This window comes from Monodon monoceros, unplaced genomic scaffold (assembly GCF_005190385.1).
Source record: "Monodon monoceros isolate NGI ecotype Baffin Bay Population unplaced genomic scaffold, NGI_Narwhal_1 Super_Scaffold_12, whole genome shotgun sequence".
NCBI classification, from domain to species: domain Eukaryota; kingdom Metazoa; phylum Chordata; class Mammalia; order Artiodactyla; family Monodontidae; genus Monodon; species Monodon monoceros.
Genome location: NW_021703768.1, coordinates 119563490 through 119590049, shown reverse-complemented (window position 1 = coordinate 119590049; position 26560 = coordinate 119563490). Strand labels below are relative to the sequence as shown.

General features: G+C 42.7%; 1 protein-coding gene across 5 annotated transcripts in view; it reads right to left on the bottom strand.

Annotated features, from left to right (window-relative positions):
• Positions 1 to 26560, bottom strand: part of ARHGAP26 (Rho GTPase activating protein 26) — a 485730-nt gene that overhangs the window by 296048 nt on the left and 163122 nt on the right. For all 5 annotated transcript variants that reach the window (XM_029215618.1, XM_029215622.1, XM_029215620.1 and 2 more), the window contains exon 11: positions 17915 to 17993. In XM_029215618.1, the coding sequence (XP_029071451.1) occupies positions 17915 to 17993 (79 nt within the window). The remainder of the gene's footprint in view (positions 1 to 17914; positions 17994 to 26560) is intronic.

Below are 26560 nucleotides of genomic sequence, written 5' to 3'. Positions count from 1 at the left end.
TTATTTTATTTTTGGTTGTGTTGGGTCTTTGTTGCTGTGCGTGGGCTTTCTCTAGTTGTGACGAGCTTGGGCTACTCTTCGCTGTGGTGCGCGGGCCTCTCATTGCAGTGGCTTCTCTTGTTGCAGAGCACAGGCTCTAGGCACACAGGCCTCAGTAGTTGTGGCTCACGGGCTTAGCTGCTCTGCGGGAGCAGCTCCGGGATCTTCCCAGACCAGGGCTTGAACCCATGTGCCCTGCATTAGCAGGCGGATTCTTAATCACTGCACCACCAGGTAAGCGCCAAGATTTAACTTATTTCACCTGTGCACGAAATCTTAACAGACTATTGATGAGAAGTAAAACTTTTCAGACAAGATGCTCTGATAATGCCGTAAGATAGTCTTTAAGTTCAACTTTAACTGCACGATAAAAAATATGGTCATCATTGCATTTAAGAGCCTCATCAATTTTCCCAAGGTCCATTCTTAATTCTTTGATTCAAATCATCCTCATTTCAAGTGTCCAGCAAGTTGCCATCCTCAGGTGTTTCCTCCTCATTAGCCGCTAACTGGTCTAACACCCCAGGTCCTCCTTTGTCTACGACCAGGCACAAGACTCAAAAAGGTCTCAATACCACTCAATATGACTCAATACCACTTCCGTGGACTTCATAAAATCCTGCAGCTTTTGTGAGATTTACAATTTCCCTGGGCCCTGCTTCTGAATATTTATCTGCCATTCAGAGTGAGACCAGGACACAGACAAGATGTCTCACAACAAACAAAAGTATGAAGGGAGGAGGACAATGGGTTAAGCTGTGACTAATTTTATTACTGGTCTGTCATCAGTTAATGTTTTCAAGGAATCGTAACCTCTGCTTCCATAGGTAAGCTCCTAACTTCAGGGACTCACATAATGAAAACACAGACAAATACTCCTACCAGCATAATTATGCCTAAAGCCGTGCCTAGCTTCATTATGTAGTGTGGGTTTAAGCATTCCCAACTAATCCTCAGTTGTCTTCTACAGTAATAAGTACAAGAAGCCCTCCAGAGACTGTTCTAAACAAATAACTGGGCCGGCTGGATTCCACTCCTTGCCAAAGCCAGGATTCTGGCATTCCGAGTGAGCCAAGCCAAGGAAGCAGCAAGCTTTACAAGGATTCACTCTGAGTATGCTGCATGGTGCACGGGGACAGCCTGAGACATGTCCTGGCCAGAGAGACAGGCTTCGAGGACACTAACATCTGGAACCGGTCATCGTCTACTTCCACTCTCCCTTTTAGAGGCCTACAGAGTGTTTAGCGTTACTAACCTAATCAAGGTTCCTGACACAAAACACTGCAAGATGTCTTCTTCAGTCATTCCTTGGACAGCTTCCCCCACAGGGTCAAACGAGGACATGCTATTCTACAACGTGTGATGCTGGAGATTTGAACCTGGGCGTTTGCAGAGGATCCATAAACGCCCGTTAATATTATGCCAAAACTTCTTATTTGGATATATTCATTTTTCACATAGTCCACAGTATCCATTGGATTTTTAAAACAGTCTCTCATCTCCCTCCCCTGTTCCAATACCTCCTATCTACCTAATTTTCCTCCAGGCCGATCCCAGTACGTCACTAGGAGTTTATATATAGACCGTATTTCCTCAATTCCAGACAATTTTTTTCCTGAAATTGGAATGCATCTCATAATCCTTGTTTATATTTAATAAAATGTTTCCTTCTTGCTCACCGAAAGTGATTATTAAACTGACAGTGTGCCTCTGAATTGATGTCATTTCAGCTATATAGGAATTAGCCCTGTATCAAATATATCAGTAAACTGGTAAATTGCATGTTCCTAAACAAAGAATAAAAAACCAAAAAGCCTAAGACGGATACTTCAGTGTCCCCATGAGCACACAGGGTGGGCATCAAAACACCTGAAACACAACTGAGCTGATGTCCTATCACCACTGGATACTAGTCAAGTTTCAAGCACTTTCTCAATCTATCCTGAGTGGACTATGTCCCAGATACTGTGCTATTGGAAAAAGTTACTGATCTAGGCAGGAAGACCTGACAAGTTCCTAAGAGGGAGGATACAGAGATCCCAAAGGGAAGCTGGTAGGCTGAACTAATAAGGAAGCTGAGTGTGTTTAGGACAGAAAGAAAAGAGACCTGGGGAGAAAACAGGCCCAAATGAATGACTCCAGAAGGGCTGAGGTTGCATAGAGGGTAATTCATCAACTTGTTAGAAAACACATTATAACACAGAGGAGAGGTATCCTTGTGAATTTTCAATTATAAGAACAAAGGGACTCTACCAGAAGCCAAGAAGGTGGATGTAGGGACTCTGACATCAGGAGCAGAGGAAAAAACGCACAGCCTGATCTGAGCTCTAAATTGGTGAACATTATAATAAGTCCTCAGAAAAAAATCCCATTTATGGGGCTTAACATTCTTCTACTTCCCAGGAAGAGTGCAATTAACAGATCTTGACTACTGTCTGGTAGTCTGTAATAACCACCCCAAAGTCTAGATGGCCTTTCCCAGAGATGGGCTGCAGAACTAGAACATGTAGTGTTCGCAAATCCCTTGTAAAAGCCCCTTTGTTTAAAAAACACTTGCTGGCCTTGTACCATGTGTAAAAGGATAGGTGGAAACATGCCCCTCAGTGGTCCGAAGGTTCTGCAGGAATCTCTTATACCAAACTGAGACAGCTCTGTAGCCCCATCCCAGGTGGACAGTTGAAGCTCACCTTCAGGCAGAGGGAATACCTAGTCACAGCACCTTACAGCAAAACTCTTTTGGCTGGTCTCTTGTCAACTGGTACTCCATCATAAGTCCCACCTCACAAAAAATAAAAAGAGAATTAAAGGACAGGCCTGTCCATATAAGACAGGCTGCCTCAATTTTGGCAAGTCCTGAAATACTGAACCAGCAGGACACAGACAGTGTCCCCCAGGGTCAGGACTTGAAGGGCCAGCCAGTTAGAGAGGATGGAGGTGGTGAAACCAGCAGGTGCTTGAAATAGGCTGGCAAAAGCTCCCAACTTATGGGAAATGAGGCTCTGAAGCTATGAAACACCACATCCATAAACATTTGGTGCACAGAGACTCTCTCGCGTGGAGGTTTTAAAAACCAAAAAAGTTGTTAAGTTTAAAACAACTAGCCACTGTAGTGCACAGGACTGGAAAAAGGTATGACAAGAGATGGGAAAAGGGAACTATTTATGGCAGGTGTCTACAAGGGCAGGTGTCTAATCTGTTGGCTTGTTAATTAATTCTCTCAATGCCTACATAGTGGCTGTACATACTTTATACCCAATACATGTTCACTGACGTGAACTCCAGAAGCTCAAAATGTTGAAGAGCAGCTTACGTCCTCTCATGTGTCAATGAAGGAGAGTGACAGTGGGGAGGGACATCCTGGGTGGTACGGGGTGCTCAGTTTATCAAGTTACACCACAGCACAACTTCAGTGCACTGGCTGGGGCAAGGTGTTAAAAGCTACATCCTCCTCTCCATGCCATCTGGCTGCTACCATCTTAATAAAAACACACAAGCAAGTACAGTAACTGCCAAGTGCCAATGGGATCTCTATCATAAAAGGCCTAGGATAAGTTGAACTAAAACAAGGGCAGATTCGCAGACCTTACAATCATGAAGTTGACTTCCTTGGTCAATAACTCAGACTGGGTGTCAATGCCGGAAACACAACACTTTGAAAAGAACAATGCAACCAAATAAGAAATAACATGCAGAAAAGAAAGAATCACCTTAAGGATTTCTTGTTTGAACTGGGAATAGAAACTGAAAGGAATAGAGTTGTTCAGGAAAAAGAAAATGCAATGGTGATTCTACTTTTCTTGCAAGCAAAACTTTTTCAAGCTATTCAAAAATTAAAAAAAAAAAAAATCACACCACTAGCCTGAGTATAATTGTTAATTGTGGCAGCCACAAAAAGGAAAATGCAAGCACTAACCAAAATGAGGTAAATATCAGTATCAACCTAACACAGAAGCCCAATGGTGTGACTGAAAACTACCCCCCAGTGCATGTGTGTACCCTCTCTCCCTCTGCCTCCGGTTCTCTGCCTGTCACCCTCCCTCCCTCTTTGTTTCTCTCGCACACAAACACACACTCACTCACTCTTCAAAGTTCGCCCTTTGTATAACTCATCTATAATAGAAATGTGGTTATATTTTATCTCTGGGCAAGCTCAAAATGCAAGCAGACAGTAGACAAATGCACTTAGCAGTAAAGCCTTCCAAAGTCTCCTTCATGGACCTAGACCAAACAATATGCCATTCCTTCACTGGGTATTAAGAAGAGAGAGCTGGGACTTCCCTGGCGGTCCAGTAGTTAACACTCAGCACTTCCACTGCCATGGGCCCAGGTTCAATCCCTGGTCAAGGAACTCCTCCCCCAAATATTTATCCTCATGAAACAACCAGGTCCACGTGAAATGACCAGGTGGCAGTGGACCACAGTGCCCCCTGACAAACTAAGAAACGCTATGAGCGTTTTTCCTTAGCACCTCACATACAGACATCTTGCATGCCACTTCAGAGGATTCACAGACATTACTGTCACACCCCTCCTCCAGTCCATCCTCAGATCCCAGAGTTAGCATCCCTGTTCACCGCATCAGTGGAAGTGACTCAAGTTCCAGCTGCCTCCTCACACTTCAAACTTGTCTTCTGTGTCTAATTCCTCTGCTTGTGCCAGTCCTCTGTGGACTGGGATGAGTACACAGACCAAGTCAACTGCACGGTGGATGGAGTTTAGAACAATCTACTCAACAGTCTGCAACCCAGTAAGAATACTGACTAACACACCTGCCCAAAGAAACAGCACACATTCCGTTTATGGTGAGAGTGATAACGGCTCTGGTCCTGGGCCCGCTCACACGGAGGAAAGTATTAATCACTAGGCCTCCGAGCCCTTTGCCAAAAAGACTGGACAGTAGTACACCCTAAGTAGCCCCATCATTCTGTCTGCCAAGATACTTCAATGGTATCTGGAAATTAAGCCTCAGGACATTTCCGTGCTTGCTTAATGTACTGTTGCCATGTTGACATAAATGAACAAAACTGGCCTGACAATTTGAGAATCACATTTTTAGCCCCAAGGTTTTTTGTTTGTTTGCTTTTTAGTATTACTATTTTTACTTTCTTGCTTTATATCCTATTCCAAACTCTGCTCCAAAAAATAAATAAATATAAGCACATCATACTTAGGTTTCTATAAATCATTATAGTTCCACTGACTATAACTAACCCAAAAGGCAGTCAGTCTACAGTCAGGACAGATCTTGCAAGTCTCTAGACAATGACGTAATCTATGTGCAGGCATATATAAAATCTAAAAGTCTCTAGAATTCACTTTTAAGTGGACAGCTAATTTTTATAGAATTGATGTGAAACAGTATGTTATCTCCTCGAGTCTCATAAGTACTATTACTCTCCCCAGTTTACAGCTGGGTAAACTGAGGTTCAGAGATGTTAGGTAAGTTATTCAAGGGTCCATAGGAGAATCAGGATTCAAATTCAGATTGGCTGACTCCAAAACCCATGCATTTAACACTTTTCCTCCTACCAGTAAAGTGAACTAGGACAATAGGAATCCACTTGCATACACAGTGAAACCCATTTGTGGAATTACAATAAATGACTATTGCCAACTTCTCTATTGTACCTTATCATTGCAGGTATGTGTGTACATGCACGCATGTGCATGTGTATATACACACACACGCACACACTTTTGCTTAGGGTATATATTTTTTATGTTATAAATAAAGGGCCAAAGTAATCATCTCAGGAAATGGAAGGCTAAGGTCAGCCCTAACCTATCACTCTTAGCTTCTTCAGCATGGCCACAAGGATGCTAGTGGTCACAGGTTCTCCTTCAGCATGGCAACCTGACCACTAAAAAACATAGCTCTGAGCATAATTATGCATTTTGCATAAATTAAAGGAATGCCAGCAGCAAGGATACACACACACACACACACACACACACACACACACACAATACATACACAAGTACATGGATATACTAATATTATATATACATATGTGTGTGTTATCTATCTATCTGTATATAGATAGATAGATACACATATGAATCCTAACTTTATTGTTAGTGCTACAGACAGTATACAACAGTTAGAATATTACAAACTTCTCAACCAATTCCAGATCTTTGGTCTCTAATAAGCCTTCTAACCTGAGACTTTCTCTGATTCAGGACACTGACTTCTGCCACATACCAACAATCACTAAGAAATGGAGAAGAACTCCTGAGCAGCGTGGAAGTAAATGTAGTTAAATTCAAAGCCTGTGGCTAAAAAGAGGAACACACTCCTGGGTATTCTTTTCTTCATTCATTCATTCATTCATTCAAAAAATATTTATTTGACATGGATTCTCAATCAACATGCTCAGTGATATTTGGCCTGGGGCTATTCTAGTACTAGAGATATAGGGAAGAACAAGAACACCAAGATCCTTGCCTTCGAGGATTTCTATTTAGAGGGGCCCAAGAGTGACCAGAACCCAAGACATTCAACAAATGAATTCAACTGTAGAGTACATAACAGAACCCAGCTCAACTCACTGCCCCCCAGTTAATTCAATGAGTTGTGAGTGTTTATTATGCACTCCAACCACTAAGCACTATAGGTAAATAATATTAAAGACAGAAAGACTATAATCGCTCTCTGCCACAAGTAAGTCAACATCCTCCTGAGATGACAACACACAGAGGTATGAACTAGGTGGAGAAAGTGCCAAAGCCAGGTATCATAATCCATCCAGATGTCTGGCAGAGCCAACAACCACTAGGAGAAATATGGTATTCATTTCTGCAAAGTAGTTCCAAGAGGGAAAGTTAAAAAGTACTCCAACATATTTCAACACTAAGCATCCCCTCCCCACAAATAAAAAGACAAAACCAAAAAATCCACGTCCGTTTAGGCCAAGAATGTTGATGATTTCCTTAGTCTGGCGGAAGTAAAGCTCTCTTAAGATTTATGGTAAAAGCAAAACTAATTAGCAATGATTAATTATAAGAGGGCATGTTTCTAATCTGAGGAATCTTAGCTCAGCTTCTGGCTCCCCTCACCCCCTTCTCTTTTTGCCTTTAAAAATAGAGGTGAAGATGGGGGGAAGCTTGCTTTTCTGGGCATTTGGTCAAGACCACACAGCACGCGGGAGCCATGGCAGCTGGCCGGGGCCTGGCCGGGGCCACTCTCCTTCTGCTCGGCCTTTGGCTGTAACCATTAGACCACACGTCTGTGCTATTTTCCCAATGACCAAAAGGAAAGATGTTTAAAACCATATTAGAAAAATGGCTTTACTTTTCGGATTTGTTTACTTGTTCTGGTGTTTTCTTCCAGGATGGTGGGCCAGGATTTTGGGGAACACACCTAAAAAGAATGCAGTCACAATGGTATCATGAGCCTTCCTAACTTGACCACACTGGAGCCCGATTCAGCAAACCCAAAGATAATCTCACAAAAAATGCTTATCTTGTTCCACACCTCACCACAACCTAACTCGCAGACCTCCTAATATTCAAAATGCCTCCAAATCCTTCTTCCGTCCATATATTTCTAAAAAATACCACCCTTGACTTAAATCACTAGGAAATATGACCACTTTATGGCTTTTAGGGTATAAGAGAAGGCTGCAGAAATAGACCTAAGAACACTTCAATCATTCTTCAAATGAACAAAGTCATTCAAAAAGAAACCTCTCTTTTATTGACTGCCTTTCCTGCAGAAGAAAAAAAAATTGAAACTACTCCAACCATAATGTCCACTCCCATGAATCCCTGCCATGATATCTGAAAGAAGGCCAAGAGTAATTGGTGCTGCTGTGAGATGCAGGGGGTCCCGCTACGGAATGTCTATTAAGACCATACCTCTGGACGCCTGCTGATGGTAATGTTCCTTTAAAAAGCCAAACCTCTAAACTGTTCCAGGTTAAACGAAACTAAGGAGATGTGGCATGGTGGAAACCTGGATTAGAAAAAAATATTTTAGTGGGCCAACTGGCAAAATTTGAGATCTGTGAAACAGATAATAATATTGCATCAATGTTAATTTCCTGGTTTGATAATTATACTGTGGTTATGAAAGATGTAACATTTGGGATACCTGTGTAAAGGGTACTCTGGAATTCTTTGTACTATTTCTGTGACATTTTTATAAGTCTGAAACAATGTTAAAATGAAAAGTTAAAAAAAACAAGCTAACACACAAACACACACGTACAGCCTCTGATAAATTCTTGACTTGCAAAAACATCATCCTGCAGATAGAGGAAACAAAATAGGGAACTTTTAATTTGGCCTTGATTCTGACACAAATGAAAAACTAACTGGTGACAGAAACCTTCAGAGTTAGAGCCTCGCCTATGCCAACCTCTTCAGAGAAGGTCAAGCAGTAGTTAACCTAGGCCACAAAAATGGAGGAAAGGGGCTTCCCTGGTGGCGCAGTGGTTGAGAGTCCACCTGCCGATGCAGGGGACATGGGTTCATGCCCTGGTTTGGGAAGATCCCACGTGATGCGGAGCGGCTGGGCCCGTGAGCCATGGCTGCTGAGCCTGTGCGTCCAGAGCCTGGGCTCCGCAACGGGAGAGGCCACAACAGTGAGAGGCCCGCGTACCACAAAAAAAAAAAAAAAAAGAATAAAAAAAATAGGTAGGTGGTAAAGTACATAACGAGGATTTCATTACACCATTGTTTGTAATGAAAACCTGAAAACAACCTAGATGTCAAAGACTGTCTACTAATCCATGTTAAATCTATACTAACTCAAAAATTTTACAAAATAGAAGAATTTATTTCTAGATGTACAAGTACAGGAATAAATACTCAGAGAAAATTCTAGAGGGACACACACTACACGTTTAACTCTAGAGAGGGACTTCTCTAGAGTTAAATGTGGCTAGGAATGAAAGGTTCCACAACCCAAGTAACTAATGCCAGTGACAAAGGAAGAATGAGAGATGACTGAAAGAATAAACGTGACTCACAGGGACCCTGTCCATTATTACTTTTATTTACTAACAAAATTAGCACATGCTGACTGTGAAAAATTCAAACAATTCAGAAGTCCTTCTCACAATGAATCCTACACCCTCTAAGATTAAACTAAAATAACAAAGACAAAAATAATGACAGGAGAGTAAAGGAGGACATGTTATAACAGGGGCTCAAGCCTAGAAAGGCAGCAGTGTGGAGATGAAGCTGACAGTGATCTGAGGCTTGCAGAAAATGCTAAAGACAAGCAAAAGGGCCTTTATGTTCTATGTGGACCCAAAAAGTGAACAAAGAAGTGAGAATATTAAACAGTGGATCTGTGCAGGTCTATAAAGGTAGGTGGGGAATCACCAAGAAACAGCTTCAGTTTAGAACACATCACACCAAGCCAATACTTTCATTTTCCTTAGGTTGATTCATCTGATTATCTGACAAGTGGATACTAAACACTTACTCTGTGCCAGACACTATGTATAAAAGATACAAAAACCTTTAAAAAAAAAAAAAGTGACAATGGTCTTGTCCTCTGGAAGACGGCTATCCAAGCAAGAGGACCGATATTAATCAAATAATCGCACTAACTGATGTACAAGTATAAGCTGGGACAAAGGCTTGGAAGTCAGGAAGAAAGTCTCTCAAAACATCTTTGCAAAGAAATGGAGAAATGGGGTCCATAGACAGCATACAAGGGTCCATGAACTTCAGTGGCAGGGGGAAGAAAATAAACCTTTATTTACATTAGCCTCTAACTGAAATTTAGCATTTCCTTCAAATGCGAACGTGGGAAACAACCACATTAGTGTTAGCAGTATCTGCAACTTTGTCACCAGTAGAAATCACAGATATTTCATATGTTACTGTTGCTGCAGGTAACTTGAAATATTATTTATAGAAGTTGTCAGACTGCCCTCATATCTTATTATTTACTGTGGTAATAAAGAAGTATATATTTATTATATCACAAATGGTTTTAATATTTTGATAATTATATTTCTATATTTTTTTTCCTTTGTAAGCCATATGTTTTATACATTTAAAAAATTACTCTGAGAGGGCTTCCCTGGTGGCGCAGTGGTTGAGAGTCCGCCTGCCGATGCAGGGGACAGGGGTTCGTGCCCCGGTCCAGGAAGATCCCACATGCCGCAGAGCGGCTACGCCCGCGAGCCGTGGCCGCTGAGCCTGCGCGTCCAGAGCCTGTGCTCCTCAACGGGAGAGGCCACGACAGTAAGAGGCCCGTGTACCACAAAAAAAAAAAAAAAAAAAAAATTACTCTGAGAAAGGATCTAGAGGCTTTACCTGATTGCCAGATGCATCCATGGCACAAAAAGAGATTAATGGTCACTCAGCTAAATCCTGGTACAAGTAAGTGGATATGTATCTAAATGAACTATACAATCAAGGAATTCAAATAACTTCAAATCTACCCACACAGTCTCAAGTAACGGAAGCAACATGGTTCGCGAAGGAAAATAACCTCAGTCATCCTCAACCCCTTCCCTTAGTTTTGACTCTAGTTTTTCAACAAGTATTTGCTGAGTGCTTACGCTGGGCCAGCTGCTGTGCTCGGCAATGGGGAAACTGCAGCAAACAAATGAAATTTCTATTAATGTGGCCCTTCCTCATCTTGGTATCCTCATTGTTCATCAAGGTAATTGATGGACAATCTATAAATGTTTGCTAAATGCTAAAAGAAGAATGCTTAGGACCTGAGTAAGCACCACCACTGTATTATTAAAGTGTAAGGTTCAAGCCAAAATCTTCTGGCCATCAACATTTCCATTTCTTAGAAGAGTTTCATCAACTCTCCATCACAAAACAATTTCACCTAACCTCCTCCTCTTTTCTCCTAACTTGTAGCTCAGGCTCCTCAATTAACTATTCTCTGATTTTCATGAGAAACTGTTCTTCTAAAGGACATCTAACCAAAGGGAACAAGGAAAGATGTGAATATTACTAAATTTCTTTTAGGACTTGAGCACACTGGTGTGATAGTATATGTACTGTTATGAATTCTACCTATATAAAAACACTCGCATGATTCAAAGATGAAGCTTGCAACCAGCTTCTTAACTCAGTAAGAGAAAAAGAAACACCAACAAGTAACATGGAGGTATAATCCAATTTCCCAGCAGCTTGGGGCTGAGTGGGGGTGGGAGGTGGGGAAATGGAAAGTAAATTAGGAACCTTGCTTTCACACGCTTCGTCAGTTCACTCCATGTGACATTACAAAGAGAGCTTTCACAAAACGGGCGGAAGTATCCTTCCAAACCACCCTTCTGCTCAGAAAGAAGTGAGACCTGCATCGCCACACAGGAGCTTAGCAATTCCACCCACACCTTCCTAACCATCCATACTCCTTTGATTGCTTATTTTACTAAGAAAGGAAAATGTAAGCATCAGCAGTAGGGTGATGAGCTGAGCCTGGCATACAACTGGGATTACAAATTACCAGGCCTGGGCCGCATCATAGCAAACGAGGCTAAAGATTACTTCATGCTTGTCCAACTCATAGCCTGAAAGTTCAGACGAACTGCTAAATGAAATGACATTTTCCATGCTAGTGAAAGCAGTTCCTGCCCTGCACTCTGGCGAGCCCCGGTAAGGTGGGTAAGTAAACTCTGTGCTTAAATGAGCCAAGTAATTTAGAAATGAAGCTAGAAAGAGAATCCAGGTATCCCTGCCCCTGCTCTCCAAAAAGATAATAGTAAGAACTAACTCTTAAAGAGCACTTCACCATGTAGAGGCCTTGTGCTAAGCACTTTACCTATAGGTTGGTCCTTACAATACAATCTTATAGAAAGATACTATTATCATCACCATTTTGTAGGCAAAGAAACATGCTCAGAGGGACCAGGTCATTTTCCAGTGTTAGAGAGCTATTAGTGGTGAATAGGAATTTAAAGCCAGGCTGCCTGAGCCCACATTCTTAACCACCATGACATTCTGCCTCTGACCACGGGATCTCATCTGAACAGTCATCAATCTTACTTTTTCCTTTAAAAAACAGCTCACTCTTTTGGATATCAGGTGCAGACTGTAAGATGCAATGCAACTGCCCATTTATTCTATGAGTTCTTTAAGAACTCACGGACTGGAACTTGGGCTTAGCAGAGAAAGGTTGAGAGAAGGGCACACTTTGTTCAGTCTCAAAGTCCACAAGGACTAAAATGGAAGATTTCTTTAAAATGGAGGTGAGCAGTAGGAAGCCATGCTGTCTTGTCCACTTGCTAGAGTAGTGGTTTTTCCTTAGTCTCCCCGTTTTTCCCTTCTTCCATAGCAGAAGCCACAACAGAGGAGTTCCACTTAAAAAGGATGGGTAGATGCCATTCAACTATGACTTCCTAATAATTCAGCAGTGCATAGGTGGTAGTAAAAAGAGCACAGAGCTGGAAGCTAGGAGACCTGGATAACTGACCCAAGATCAACCACTGACTGGCCTTTTTAGGTAGTGTTCCCGCTTATATAAATAAGGGCGTGATACTGGCCTGGCTGTGGGCTTCATTCTGCTGCACAGTTAGGAGGTTGAGCCGTATGAATTCGCCAATATCTGGCCATTTTTGACTTACAGAAGTGGCAACTTCATAGCTTCAAATGAATATATGTATTTACACACAATCTTTGATGCTAGTTTCTTCCCTCTTAATTTAATTCCACATAATTCTGGCATCTGCCAACTTTCTAACTTTCTGGATGTCAAAAGAGATTCAAGTACTGGCTCAAAGTGGAGAAATATTTAATTTTACTAAAGAATCTTTGGGTGTGAAGGAAGACTAATACCTCTAAAATAAGGAGGTAAGAGAAGCACTTCCAGACACACGCCACTAATCACAGCTACAGGAATACGTGGGAACACAGTTTAAAGATTAGAGTGGTCCAGGTTCTGAGACTCCAGGTTACCCTATTAGTCCCAATGACATGCTGAGTCATCTTTCCATATGGGGGAGAGAGAATAATAAATACATCAGGTTGGGTGTATACATGTTGGTAATGATGGTAGACTGGTACTGATTCTAATCTGCTTGTTTAATTTAGTGAACATGCTATGAGCAATATACAAAGAGAAAAGGAGAGAACTTCAGTTATAAGGAGCCAAGAGAAAGGAAATTTGCTGTCTCTAAAATTTCTCCTGGTTGCAGTATTTATGCAGCTTGAACTAAGGTTCTGTGTCCCATTTAATATGGAAAGTCTATTCTCAAGCCTGAGACAGTGGCCACAGAATATTAAAATGAAAGCTTATGTGGCTGGAATGGTGACTCTATAGCTTGTCAACCCAGATTTAGTAGAAAGTGAAGAAAATCCAGCAGAATCATTTCAACATCTGTAGGCCTTTTTTCTTTTCTTACCCTACTGCACTAGCTAGGACTTCAAGTACCATGCTGAATAAGAGTGGTAAGAGTGGACATCTTTGCCTGGTTCCCATTCTTAGGGAGAAAGCATCTAGTCTTTCACCATGAAGTATGATGTTCAGGGTAAACTTGTGGTTTTCACTCCTGGCCAAGTATCAAAGAACAAGCTCTCTGAACTGAAAATTTAATGGAGTATAGATATCAGAGTTGGGAGAAACTGTGTCATTTTTGTCTACCTCATGTCTACTGCCCTTCCTCACATAACAATACTTTGATTTCTCCTCAGGGGAAGCCAACCTTCCCTCCACCGTTTATACAGTTCTAGTGCAGTGGGCGGATGAGTCACATCTGGTCAATTCACCTATCCCATCCTCTAGTCCAAGTATTTAGTCCACTAAAATTCAAATATGGGACTTCTTTGTAATTATTAGGCAAAGCTCTCTTTCTACTATACTTAGAGACCAGGGATATCAGGCCATGACTGAAATTTGGCCTTCTACCGGTTTTTATAAATAAAGTTTTATTGAAATGCAGCCACACTCATTCATTTACATATAGTCTATGGTTGCTTTTGAGCTACAAGAGCAAAGCTGAATAGCTGCCATAGTGTCTATGCAGCCCCCAAAGCTTAAACTACTTACTATCTGGCCCATTACAGAAAAAGTTTCCTGGCTCCTCTTCTTGATAATAAGATGTAAGCCTGGAACAGTTAGGAAGCATATCACCACTACATAGAAAGAACCTTTTGGAAACCAACTCCAAATATTATGGAGGCCCCTGGATTCAGATGGGCCAGAACTACTATACCCCAATATTTTTCAGTTATGTAAGCCAATGACTCCAGCTTTTTCTCAGACAAATTTGAATTGGGTTTCCTTCATTTGAATTCGAATTCATCACATGGATCAAAACCATAATGCTCATTATAGAAACACAACTCTAATTTCTTCCTCCATTACATATCCATCAATAATATAAAGACATTTGACTTTTCTTTAGACTAGAATGTCACTGGGTGCTAAAAACTGTAATTTATTTAACAATTAACTAAAACATTGTAAAATCAACTGATTTGGGGTTCATTTACGGGTTTTTTTTCCCCAACCAACCATCCTGAGGTGTTATTGAACAATGCAAGAACAAAAAGGGTGGAAACCAAGATTACCAACGGTTCCAAAAAAAAAAAAAAGGAAATAAAAGACCCAACACTTAATAAACAATCACAGAACAACCGAGCTGTAAGTATAAAAACAAAAGATAGGTGCTGCCATTAACATCTCCCTGAAGTAAGGGAAATACTCTAAGATCAGCTAGAGAAAGAGGTTTCTGCTCCCTTACCAAAGCCAAAACTCCCAAGGGGACAGCTTTAACTAATTAGGGAGATGGTGGTTAAAGCCGGAGCTGCTAATTGTCTACTGGGTATATATCTCCGGTAATGCTCCCTAGAGGCTCTCAGCAATGGGAGACAAAATCAGGCCTAATATTCCTGCCAATAATACTGTCATCACATTTCTGTATTTCTCTGTCTTTAGGAAACTTAAAAGCACACGGAGGTGTGGTTTTCAATGCAAACTCTATGTTGCTGAGAGGAAATAAATTTATATTATGTTTAGAAAACAATTATTTGTGCTTAAACTTGTTTTAATGTGCACATTATGGAGCAAGGAGATGTCTCTCTCAACAGCACACTTTCCATCTGCAGAGGCCAGATGTTAATCTACGGGAAAACTAAGGTGGTTAGTAAGAAAACCAAGCATACGCAGACAGAAAGCAAATATCAAGTGGTGGGAGAGGGAGGTGGGGAGGCTTAAAACGCAGTGAGTGGAGCAGTTTTAGAACTCCAGCTTATCGGAGGGAACACACACACACACACACACACACACACACACACAAAAGTGGGTTTTTCACTCATACGAAGAATAGTATGCCCTGACAGGATTTTTCTTCCTGGGTATTTCCTCCCCTATGAGTTGAAGAAACATTCAAGAGAGTCAGGGAAAGTACTGTAAAAATGTACTGAGCGAGGACTCTTAGAAGGCAATTTGACATTTTACCTCTATTAAAGATGAAAACCAAAGACATTTAGGGCTAGATATGGGTTCTAATTCTAGCTTTGCCACTGTGGTGGAAACTGTGAGCCACCCCACAGTTTCTGTTCTTCCTCCTTGAAGTGATAAGATCCCCTGGGCACCGGCTGGGCCCATGGCTGCCTATGTTCAGCCTACTTTTCCCATCCTCCTTGGTAGATATATGTGGCCATGTAATTATTGGGGGGCCCACAGAAGTGAGGTGTGCATCTTCCGGCTCCCAGATGCTCTCATCTCCATTATCTGCCTGGAAAATGGAAATGAATGGAACATGGAAAGCCATGGGTCGAGGATGGCACTGATACCAACCAGGGTTCTTGGCCTTCCCCAATCAATAGAAATTGACTAGAGGCCAGACAAGAAATTCAGGCAAGGCTTTATTGGGTCCACTGCTGCAGCAGGTGAGGGGGAGTGAGAACAAGTAACAGGTCCCTGAGGGGTGTCGAGATTGCTCCTTATATGGGGTGAGGGTAGGGGTGTGTCCAGGGGTCAGGCTGGAGGGGTAGCTTAGGTGGTTTGCCCACCCCTTAGGTGGTGCTGTGTGCAGGGGGCATGCGCAGTACCGGGCTTTTGCTCCCGACCCCCTGCTTTTGCTCTGGGTTCTTCAAAAGTGGCTGTGAGGTTTTTGGCCTCTTTTTATCTTTTGTCCAGAATTTGCCCCAACTGCGCATGCACCCAGTTATTTTCAGTCCCTTCTAGTTTCTTTGTATTTTGTTGCTCGAGGAGAGGTGTGTCCAGGTGCAAGCACTGCAGCAAAGGGCCCCAGGTCCCCAGCCTGTCTCAGCACAATGACCCTGTTAGGCACAGACTGCTCACTTCTGAACTCTGAGACAGAAATAAACCTCTATCTTATTTAAGCCACTGCACTTTCAAGTCCCTCTGTTACAGCGACATAGCCTGTACCCTAGTAATATAGCCACTTACAATCTGTGTAACTTGGGGCAAGTTATTTAACCTCTTCTAAGTTTCGGTTTCCTCATCCGTGAAATGGAATCATAACACTTACTTTGTAAGGCACTAAGAGGAGTAAATGGGTTAAGAGAAGTCATGTGCCAAATCTGCGCCTTACACACAACTAACGGCAGGTGACAACAGCAAAGACATGAAGGACCACTTAGGAAACTGCTTCCAAAGGCCTATGACATCAAGCAGCTATCGTGCCCACAAAGCCCCAAAGGGAGAAATGCGTATCTGCTTTTGAGGGAGCTATCAAAAGTTACCAGTAACAAAGTATTCGGGGAAAATCAGGGGTATCCTGTATTTTAGCCCAGCAGAAGAATTAAGATTAAATAATGTTTAATTAACTAGAGTTTAGCAAACTGCACCTAAATCTTTAAATAGTTCTTTAAATCTTGCTCTGTATTATTAAATGTTATACAAACACTAGTTATTTGCTTATGCTTAGTTGCCTGTATTGAGTTCCATGTTTGGATACAAAATACCTGAGTAGAAAATGACATGAATCGATACAGACCACCTAACCAGGGTAGGCTAAGAAAGAGACACACAAATGAACTGGAATCATCTATACTGGACACCCCACTTGACGCACAGAGTTCTACAGTCAATAGAGGCTATGCATGCCTCATGTCCCTTGCACATACTTCCCCCTTTTGACAGTGCCTTCGTAAGTGATCATTATTGGTCCAATTACTGGCCCTCTGACAATGTGGATTCTTTTTATCTTTTACTGGTAGGACATGGTTAGACCGTACTCTTACAACTTCTGTAACCTTGAGATTTGCTGAATACTGGGGTTGAGATCCTTAGCCGCAAGTTAAGATGACTACTGTGACTCTAGGGACTTCCCCCAAGGTTTTTCCGTGGGTTTCTCATGTCACAAGATGCACAAAAACCACAAGATTACATCACCCAGCAAAGACTAGCATCTCTGAAATGGGAGCCTGGATCACATTACTAGGCTTAACTCCTTTCGTGGGCCCGGGTAATCCCACTGCTTATAATGGGATGTGAGCCAACTACGGCAATGGGAGGCTGAACCAGAGGGCAATGAGTAAAGGTTCTGCACCATCTGTATATGCTTTTATCATCATCTAACCTGTTAAAATGGATCTGAGGTAACGCTTTGCGCTGCACTTTGTGGAGGCATCGATAGGTATTCAGTAAGCCAGACTGGGCTGTGCTTCCTCTAAGAGTCCTCAGGGTACTACAATTGCCTCGGTGAAGGGCGGGGTGGGGTGGGGGGTCTCTGGTGTGGTGTCGTGCAGGACCCATGCCTTAGACTGAGAGGCCAAAGCTCAGGAGTTGCATCTACACAGAAGCAGTGTCAATATCCACAAACATCAGTCCGGGAATTAAAAAAAAAAAAGTCCCTCTGGTACATTGGTCTCAAGAGCCCAAGGCTTTATTTAGAGCAACGGCAAAAATCACTGCACTAAGGAAACAACAAACAACTCGGGACCTTTTATTCTTGCTCTACTTCCCTGAATTGTTACTTACAGGTTCCCTTCCATCCATGGCTTCCATCCAGAGCCTCCGGTCCTCTTCAGACAATGCCTGCATGGTGATAACTCCGGGCCTGCGGAGAAATGCGGACACAGATGTGAACCCAGCGCCACAGGTAGAGAGATCCTGATGATGGTGAGCCTTAAAGAGACATCTAAGTGACCGAGTGAGAGCCTGCTGGGGTTGATGGCACAGAGAGAGAGAGCACCCCTCAGCTCTTCAGAGCCACCTTCCAGCCTCAGAAAGCAAAGCTATCACCCCCAAATCCCTCTCAATAAGCCCACCTCCCTCAGGGAGGTGGGAGGAAACACAGAAGACAGGACTCTACATACAGGTAAGGGGCACAGAGGAGTCAAGTGATTCCCTTCGGCGTCTGAGATCATATTCATTCCTCTTCTCCAAAATGCTTACTAGGGTACTTTACTCCCAGTAGGAGTACAATAAACACGTTCTTAAGTGAAGAGAATTACTGGACTCAATAAAAAGAGGGGGAACATCCATGCTGGAGGGATCCTGGTTTAATATCTAGTCCAATGATTCTAAACTGCTTTTGACATGAAAAAGTCTTATGGGGGTAATGGGTGTTATAATTATGATTATACTAAATGTATACAGCATTTTTAAGTGAATCTTTACCATGGCAGATGCTAAGGTCTTTACATGCATTAGCTCTTTTCACTCTCTCCTTGAAATCTGCTTGTTCTTTCAAATTGAGCACAAACCCTTCAGAAAGCATGCACACAATATCAAATGGTGTTTGTTGCGTACCCCTTACACGTCACACAAGAAGAGGTGTGTGCCACAAACATGAACTTGGGAGAAGGGGCTACAAGCCCTCTATGCTCATTAATGCAGGAGTTCTTGACTTAGGGTCCACAGATGGGTCCCAGAGGGTCTATAAGCCACCCTCCCCCACCAAATGTGTATGTATTTTTCTGGACAAACAATTCAAACTGCAACCCACAAAAAGTTAAGAATTAGTGACTCAAATCCTCATCTTTAAAGTTTGAGAAAGCCTAAAAGGAAGGCCGAAGTCCCCTGAGCAAGAATTAAGACTGCAGCACTGCTCAGGATCACAGAAGAGTGTACACACACACACACACACACACAAACACACACACACAGAAATGAGCTCCGCGATGCCCTGCACAGCACAAGCCTGGGCCCACAAGCACCAAAGCCTGTTTATTCAACCCACCTATAGTCACTGTTCCTGGCTTATTTCCATAGTTCCAATGAATAGGCTAGATCTATTAATACTTATGTTTAATGTATTTTAAATATCATATTTGTTTCTTTTCAGTCATCATCCCTCAACATCCCTGAAGAAAAAAAGTTTTCAAAGATGTGAACATGTTAAGTAGAGATGGGCCGGGGATGAGGGGCACTGGGGTGTGGGTGTGAGTGCGTGAGGTGGTGAACGAGGTGGGGGGCGGGGGGGGGACAGAGAGGGAGGAGCAGTGGGGCGGAGGGGGGTAACAGAGTGGATGAGAGGCAGGTGATGGGATGGACGCTGATTCCCGAGAGGGCAGTCACTCCCGTGAAGGCCACACTGCATGCTGGCACCCAGACACAGTGACTCAGAAGACACAGTGACTCCCTGAACCGGCCAGGACACTCCCTCTTCTTCTCAGAAATTCTCATTCTCAGGCCCAAGGGCCCATTTCCCACCACTATCAGCACACCCAGTGTGCCTGACCCGCTGGGTATCTGCAGACTGCTGGCAGCCACAGCCCTACGGCCGGGGGCTGGGAGGACTGATTCTACTTTTCCACCTTAAAGCCGGCCACACACAAAGCTTTAACGGCTTTGAGATAAAAAGTCTACGAAGCTGCAGTCCACTGTGGAACTCTAGTCCCTGGGCCTGGACCTCTGTGTGTTGTTGTGCCTGGACCCCTGGCTTCAGAATCATGCATATGCCCTTAGCATAGAGGTGCCCAGCCCAGCCCCACCTCACTGAACCTGAACTTCAGGGCTGGGCCTGCGAACTTGGATTTTAACCATCTCCCCAGGGGATCCTGAGGCACAGTTAGGTCTGAGGCCCCTCTGCCCACCCAGACGCCCCCCTTTTTCCTTCCTGTTCCGCCCACACTGGAGAGCAAAGACGCCCTCCTCTCCCTGCTGGGGTAGAGCTACTCTCTACATGCCAACGTGTCTCCAGTTCATTTCCTGCTAGGTATTCACAAGCAAACAGTGAGACCACAATAGCTGCCTAGCAGACCAAGGTCTCAGGAACCTCGCAGATGTCACATCAGCTTCATGGCACACAGTGTGAAATTTCTACCCAGAGCCACAAAGAGGAAGTTCAGACAAACTCAGAGGCTGTGAAGGGTGGGCTACTTGGCCTTAGCAACCAGGAAAGTCAACAGGATTTGTTTTCATTTCGAGAAGAAATATCAAAATATACATTCTTTTCCACATGTGGTTTTGTTCTCCTTTTTTATTGTGTGAGGGGGTGGTGGAGAGCTGAATAAAGTAGATTTGACACACTTGATTCTAATCCTATCACCCCAGGTTCAGAAAACTTTCTCTTAGCCTGGTGTATGTACATCTAGATCTGTATGTACTATCCTTTCTAGGCATCTAGAAAACACTAAGCTTCAAATTTCTTTTCCTTTGTTATACCTTAAACCACTATTACATAAATCTCTTATGTGTGTAATTCCTAGAACCAAGGTAAATGCGTCAACTTTATTTTGGAATCAAGCAGTTAACTTCCTTTCCATATTTACCATCCCTATGCCCCTACTAACCACCATCCCTCAAAACAAAAGAAAACAAACAAAACTCTCAATGGCCCTACACGTTCCCATGTCAGTCCCTGTAAGACAGTATGCTTTCATTCAGGTATCAATTTAGTTCATTTCTGAAATGCATCTGGCTTTTCATAACAAAAGTGGAAAGAAAAAGAGAGGGAAAGAGACAGAACTCACGAGGTGGGAGTGTGGAATGAGAAAAGGAAAATATGACACAATAAAAGAGAAATGGAGTAAATGACCAGAGCTCTTTCCAGCTCTGCAAAGAATTGTGACCCTCAGATACAGAGAACAAACTAGTGGGTACCAGAGGCGAGAAGAGTGAGAGGGGGGACAAAATAGGTGAAGGGGATTAAGAGGTACAAACCACAAAATAAGTCATAGGGATGTAACGTACAGCACAGGGAATACAGTCAATATTTTATAATAACTTTGTATGGTGTGTAGTCTATAAAAATATCAAATCACTATGTTGTAACCTGAAACTAATATTTTAAGTCAACTATACTTCAATTTAAAAAAAACAACTGTGACCCTATCAAACAATATAATAAAAGAACAACTACAATAATAATAACCCAGCACTGTGTGCCAGATAGTGTGCTAAGCATTATCTGTTAATTAATTCATTTCATCTTCACAACTACATCATGAGGGAGGTATACTCTCATTATCCCATTTAGCAGATGAGAAGATCAAGGCTCAAATAGGTTAAGTACCTTGTCCACAGTTACAGAGCCAGGATCTGAACCAAGCAGTCTAATGCTTTGCCCTCAAGCACAAAGCCACGGGAAACGTTGGAGATACTGCGGCCCCCAGAGAGCTCGTGTTGACCACCCACATCCCTTGCCATCAAAAGGGACTAGACGCTCCTGCAAGGCCTTTAGTGAGCTCCTGCCTGGGATCAAATGAGGGCGAATGATAAAGAGCTCTGTGAAACCTAAAGTGCTTCCTAAATATGAGGGCTCAGAACACCACTGTAGGCAAACAGCCAATCCAAAAACATGAATCCAATAATGGCCAGTGGTTCTCCACATTTTTTTCTGCCTCTAAATACCCAAGAGATGGAAAGGCAATGAGTTTTGTAAAAGAACACAAAAAGCACTAATCACAAAAAATAAGGATAAATTGGACTTCACCAAAATAAAGAACTTCCAGTCATCAAAAGGTACTATTAAGAGAGTAAGAGAAGATGTTTGTGATTTTTATCTCCAGTGAGATGAATATCCAGAATATGCAAAGAATGCCAACAAATAAATAGGAAAAAAATGAACGACCCAATTAATAAAATGGATAAAAGACTTGAATAGGCATTTCATAAAAGAGGACACACCAGTGGTCACAAGCATAAGAAACAGGGTGAACATGATGACTCATCAGGAAAATGCAATTAAAACCACAATGAAAACTACAATGAGATATCATCTCACACCAGTCAGAATGGCCATCATCAAAAAATCTAGAAACAATAAGTGCTGGAGAGGGTGTGGAGAAAAGGGAACACTCTTGCACTGCTGGTGGGAATGTGAATTGGTTCAGCCACTATGGAGAACAGTATGGAGGTTCCTTAAAAAACTACAAATAGAATTACCATATGACCCAGCAATCCCACTACTGGGCATATACCCTGAGAAAACCAAAATTCAAAAAGAGTCATGTACCAAAATGTTCATTGCAGCTCTATTTACAATAGCCCGGAGATGGAAACAACCTAAGCGCCCATCATCGGATGAATGGATAAAGAAGATGTGGCACATATATACAATGGAATATTACTCAGCCTTAAAAAGAAATGAAATTGAGCTATTTGTAATGAGATGGATAGACCTAGAGTCTGTCATACAGAGTGAAGTAAGTCAGAAAGAAAAAGACAAATACCGTATGCTAACACATATATATGGAATTTAAGGGGGAAAAAAATGTCATGAAGAACCTAGGGGTAAGACAGGAATAAAGACGCAGACCTACTGGAGAACGGACTTGAGGATATGGGGAGGGGGAAGGGTAAGCTTTGACAGGGCGAGAGAGAGTCATGGACATATACACACTAACAAACGTAGTAAGGTAGATAGCTAGGGGGAAGCAGCCGCAAGGCACAGGGATATTAGCTCGGTGGTTTGTGACAGCCTGGAGGGGTGGGATAGGGAGAGTGGGAGGGAGGGAGACGCAAGAGGGAAGACATATGGGAACATATGTATATGTATAACTGATTCACTTTGTTATAAAGCAGAAACTAACACACCATTGTAAAGCAATTATACCCCAATAAAGATGTTTAAAAAAAACAAAAAAACAAAAAAACAAAAAACCACAATGAAATAAAACAAACACCCTTCTGAATGGAGAGCATTCAGAAGACCACCAATAACAAGTACTGGCAAGAATGCAGAGTTGCTGGAACTCTCATACATTGCTAGTGAGAGAGTACAGTGATAAAACCACGTTGGAAATATCTACTAAAACTAAATGGACACCTGCCTTCTGATCTAGGAATTCTACCTCTAGATGTATCCCCTAGAGAAATGAGCGCATATGTCCACCAAAAGACACATTCGAGAATACTCAGTTTTATTCATAATGGCCAAATTTTGCAACAACAAAAAGCCAAATACCCATCCATAAAAGAATAAACTTGTATATTTAAACAATGGAACAACAAAACAACAACAACAAAGAACCAACTACTGCAACAACATGAATGAATCTCATAGACTTAATAATGAGGGAAAGAGGGCTTCCCTGGTGGCGCAGTGGTTGAGAGTCCGCCTGCCGATGCAGGGGACACGGGTTCGTGCCCCGGTCCGGGAAGATCCCACATGCCGCAGAGCGGCTGGGCCCGTGAGCCATGGCCGCTGAGCCTGCACGCCCGGAGCCTGTGCTCCGCAACGGGAGAGGCCACAACAGTGAGAGGCCCGAGTACCACAAAACAAACAAACAAACAAACAAAAATAATAATGAGGGAAAGAAGCCAGACATAAAAGACTACCAACGATGCGATTCCATTTATATGATGTTCAAATACTCACAAAAGTCATCCGTGGTGACTGAAGTCAGAACAGTGATTTTGTCTTGGGGAAGGAGTAGGGGCCGTGAGTGGGAAGCAGCCCAAGGAGACCTTCTAGGGTAACAGAAACGTTCTACAACTTGACCTGGGTGGTCACGCAGGCGTGTGTGTGTCTGTGTGTGTCTGTGTGTGTAATGCCATTAAGACACAGACTTAAGATTTATGCATTTCACTCTGATTACACCTCAGTAAAAAAAAAAAGTTTAAAAAAACCCAAGATATACTACTTCTCATCTAAACTCAGTAGTTATCCTGACTCAAGTGCTCCCTAGCAGACAAGTAATTGAACTACACTATGCTATTCTTTAAAAGGTAGATAATGAGTGCCTACTTCACGGGGTTGTTGTGAAGGTTAAGTGAAACATGTGTAAGGCATTTCAAAGTGTCAGACACACAGTAAATGCTCCAAAAATTAGTTGTTATCACAGGGACAAATGAGCGGCAGGTCAGTGGAAGGAATGGACGGCAAGTCAAAATTATGGAGGGAGAAGAGCAGGTTAAAAAGGAAAAGAAATGAGCCACGGTGCTTCTGATACGCATGACCCCACCCCCAAAACACTGTCACACAGCACTGAAAAATCACACCTCTACCAGAAAGCAGCCAGGCCAAAGACTGACATACAGGTTCTGACATCACAGCCATTTCCTTTTTCCTCCTGAATAAAGCATCACAGTGGCCTACTTCCCCCTTTTGGAATTAATGTCCGATAACTGCTAAGGACAAAGAAGGAGCCTTCAGCAAATTCTAGAAAATCTGCCAGGGTGCTCCCACTACCCACCAGATGAGAGAAGGAACAAATGACTTACAATCCTTCCTGTGGCTCAATCCTACAATTCTACATCAAATACAGCACCTCCTGTTCACTCTGAATATGTCCTTGGTTAGTGCTATATCTGGATCAGCTTGAGAAGCATGAACAAGGATCTGCAACTTTCTCTAAGCACCTCACCTCTCACACTACATAGGCGATGCAGAAAGTAGTCATTCACCTATCACAGGGCAAACTGCTACCCACCGCCCTATCTCCTTCCAACTCTGGCCTCCACAAAGGGCCCTCATAAAGCAATACATAGTTTATCGGCACATCCAGGAATCTGGGACTACTGATGTCAGCTCACAGCCTTCTCATCAGCCAGGAGCAAGCAGAATCACAACCAGCTCTGATTCCAGGCTTACTCAACAACCTCCCTACTCTAATCTTATTCCTGAATCTGAGTCAACAGTGGTGATCTCAGTGGCTTGGCAATTCACCCACTTCCTACTGGACCAGGAAATGCTATTACTAACTCACTCCACCCCACTGAAACAAACACACTCAGAATCTAACAGTACTGTTCTTTCTAAATCGACCTCCAAAGATCTTGGGTTTACTCATTCATAAGACTATAAATCTTCTGCTGGCAAGAGTTCATTCCCCAGCTTCTATCCACACTATGGCACATTTAAGGGTCAAGTTCAGAGTAAAAGAAGGACTGTGGCATCCACAGAAACACATGTACTCACAGCCTGTACATGAAAACTACCTCACTATGTTTAGATAGGAAGACAGAGGGAAACAATGAAGGTCTGGAGAATGGACTGCCATCCACTGGTGAAAAGAGATACGCAAGCACCAAAGGAAGTGGTCCTTTGCTTTTAAAGTGCTACTTGGAAAACTGGTCCCTAGCCGTTCCTTGGCAATTTTAAGTGTTCAAGGTTTCAGTAGATCTTCATTTACACAAACATATGGCATATCTTCATTTACACAAAGATATGGCCAACGCAGAATAATCCTGGAGAATGACATCTCTTCCGTGCGTGTATGAAATTAGAGTCAGACATCTATAGTGACCAGGCAAGTAAGCAAAATGAGTGAAACTGGGTAAGATTCTTCCGTGCCCCAAGGAAAATAGGCTTGGTCTCATTTTCCTTAAAACATGCAGCCTGTTATTCTTCTGCACTTTTGCTTTCTGATAGAGTCATAGGAACAAAGGGAGTTTCCCCTCTATGAGAAAAACAACAGTGCAAATGCAAGGCAAAGTGGCAGCTGTTCCCTGTCATCATGATGGGGGACAACAGGGCATGGTGGAGACTGCAGCAAAGTGAAGAGCACACACCCCACCCAAAGGAGGCATCCGCCATTCAGCCGTATAAACAGCTGGCACATGGGAAGTCTCGATCAACATTTACAGATTTTTCCCATTTTAAAATGTTGCCTTAAACAACTCAAGCCAAACCAAACATGTCTGTGGACCACCAGCCTGCGATTTCTAGGGTCTGTGTTCGTCCTTCTCTGCCTCTCCCTACCTGAGCTCCACCCCAGGCCATCACCACATGTTATAACGTCATCTTGTGCACCGGGACCAACAATGATGCATGTCTGTATTCTTGATGAATCTCACAGTCCAACTTGGCAGAAGCCTTCCCAGTTCAATGAAGGAGGACCCTGGGATACTTTCCCATTTTTTTCCAATACTGTGGACCCAGTGTCATCACAGGAGGGCAACATTCATCTACTATCTGGAGACAAAAACTTATGAATCTGCAGAACTATGCATGCTCTGAGATAATCAACCATTGACGATGCTTGTGCATTACATATCCTTGCACATGAGAAGAATACATATGGCATGGTAACCTGGGTGGGGTACAGGTGAGAGAAATAGAACATGAGAGGGAAACCAGGCGTTGCAAACCAGTGGCCCACCAACTGCAGCTAAGGTTTACTGAGTGTTTATTATGGGCCAAGCACCAGGCTAAGGACTTCGCTTGCATTATCATTTGTTCCTTGCAATGAAGCAGTACTATCATTATACTTCTTTTAAAAATTGAGACTCAGA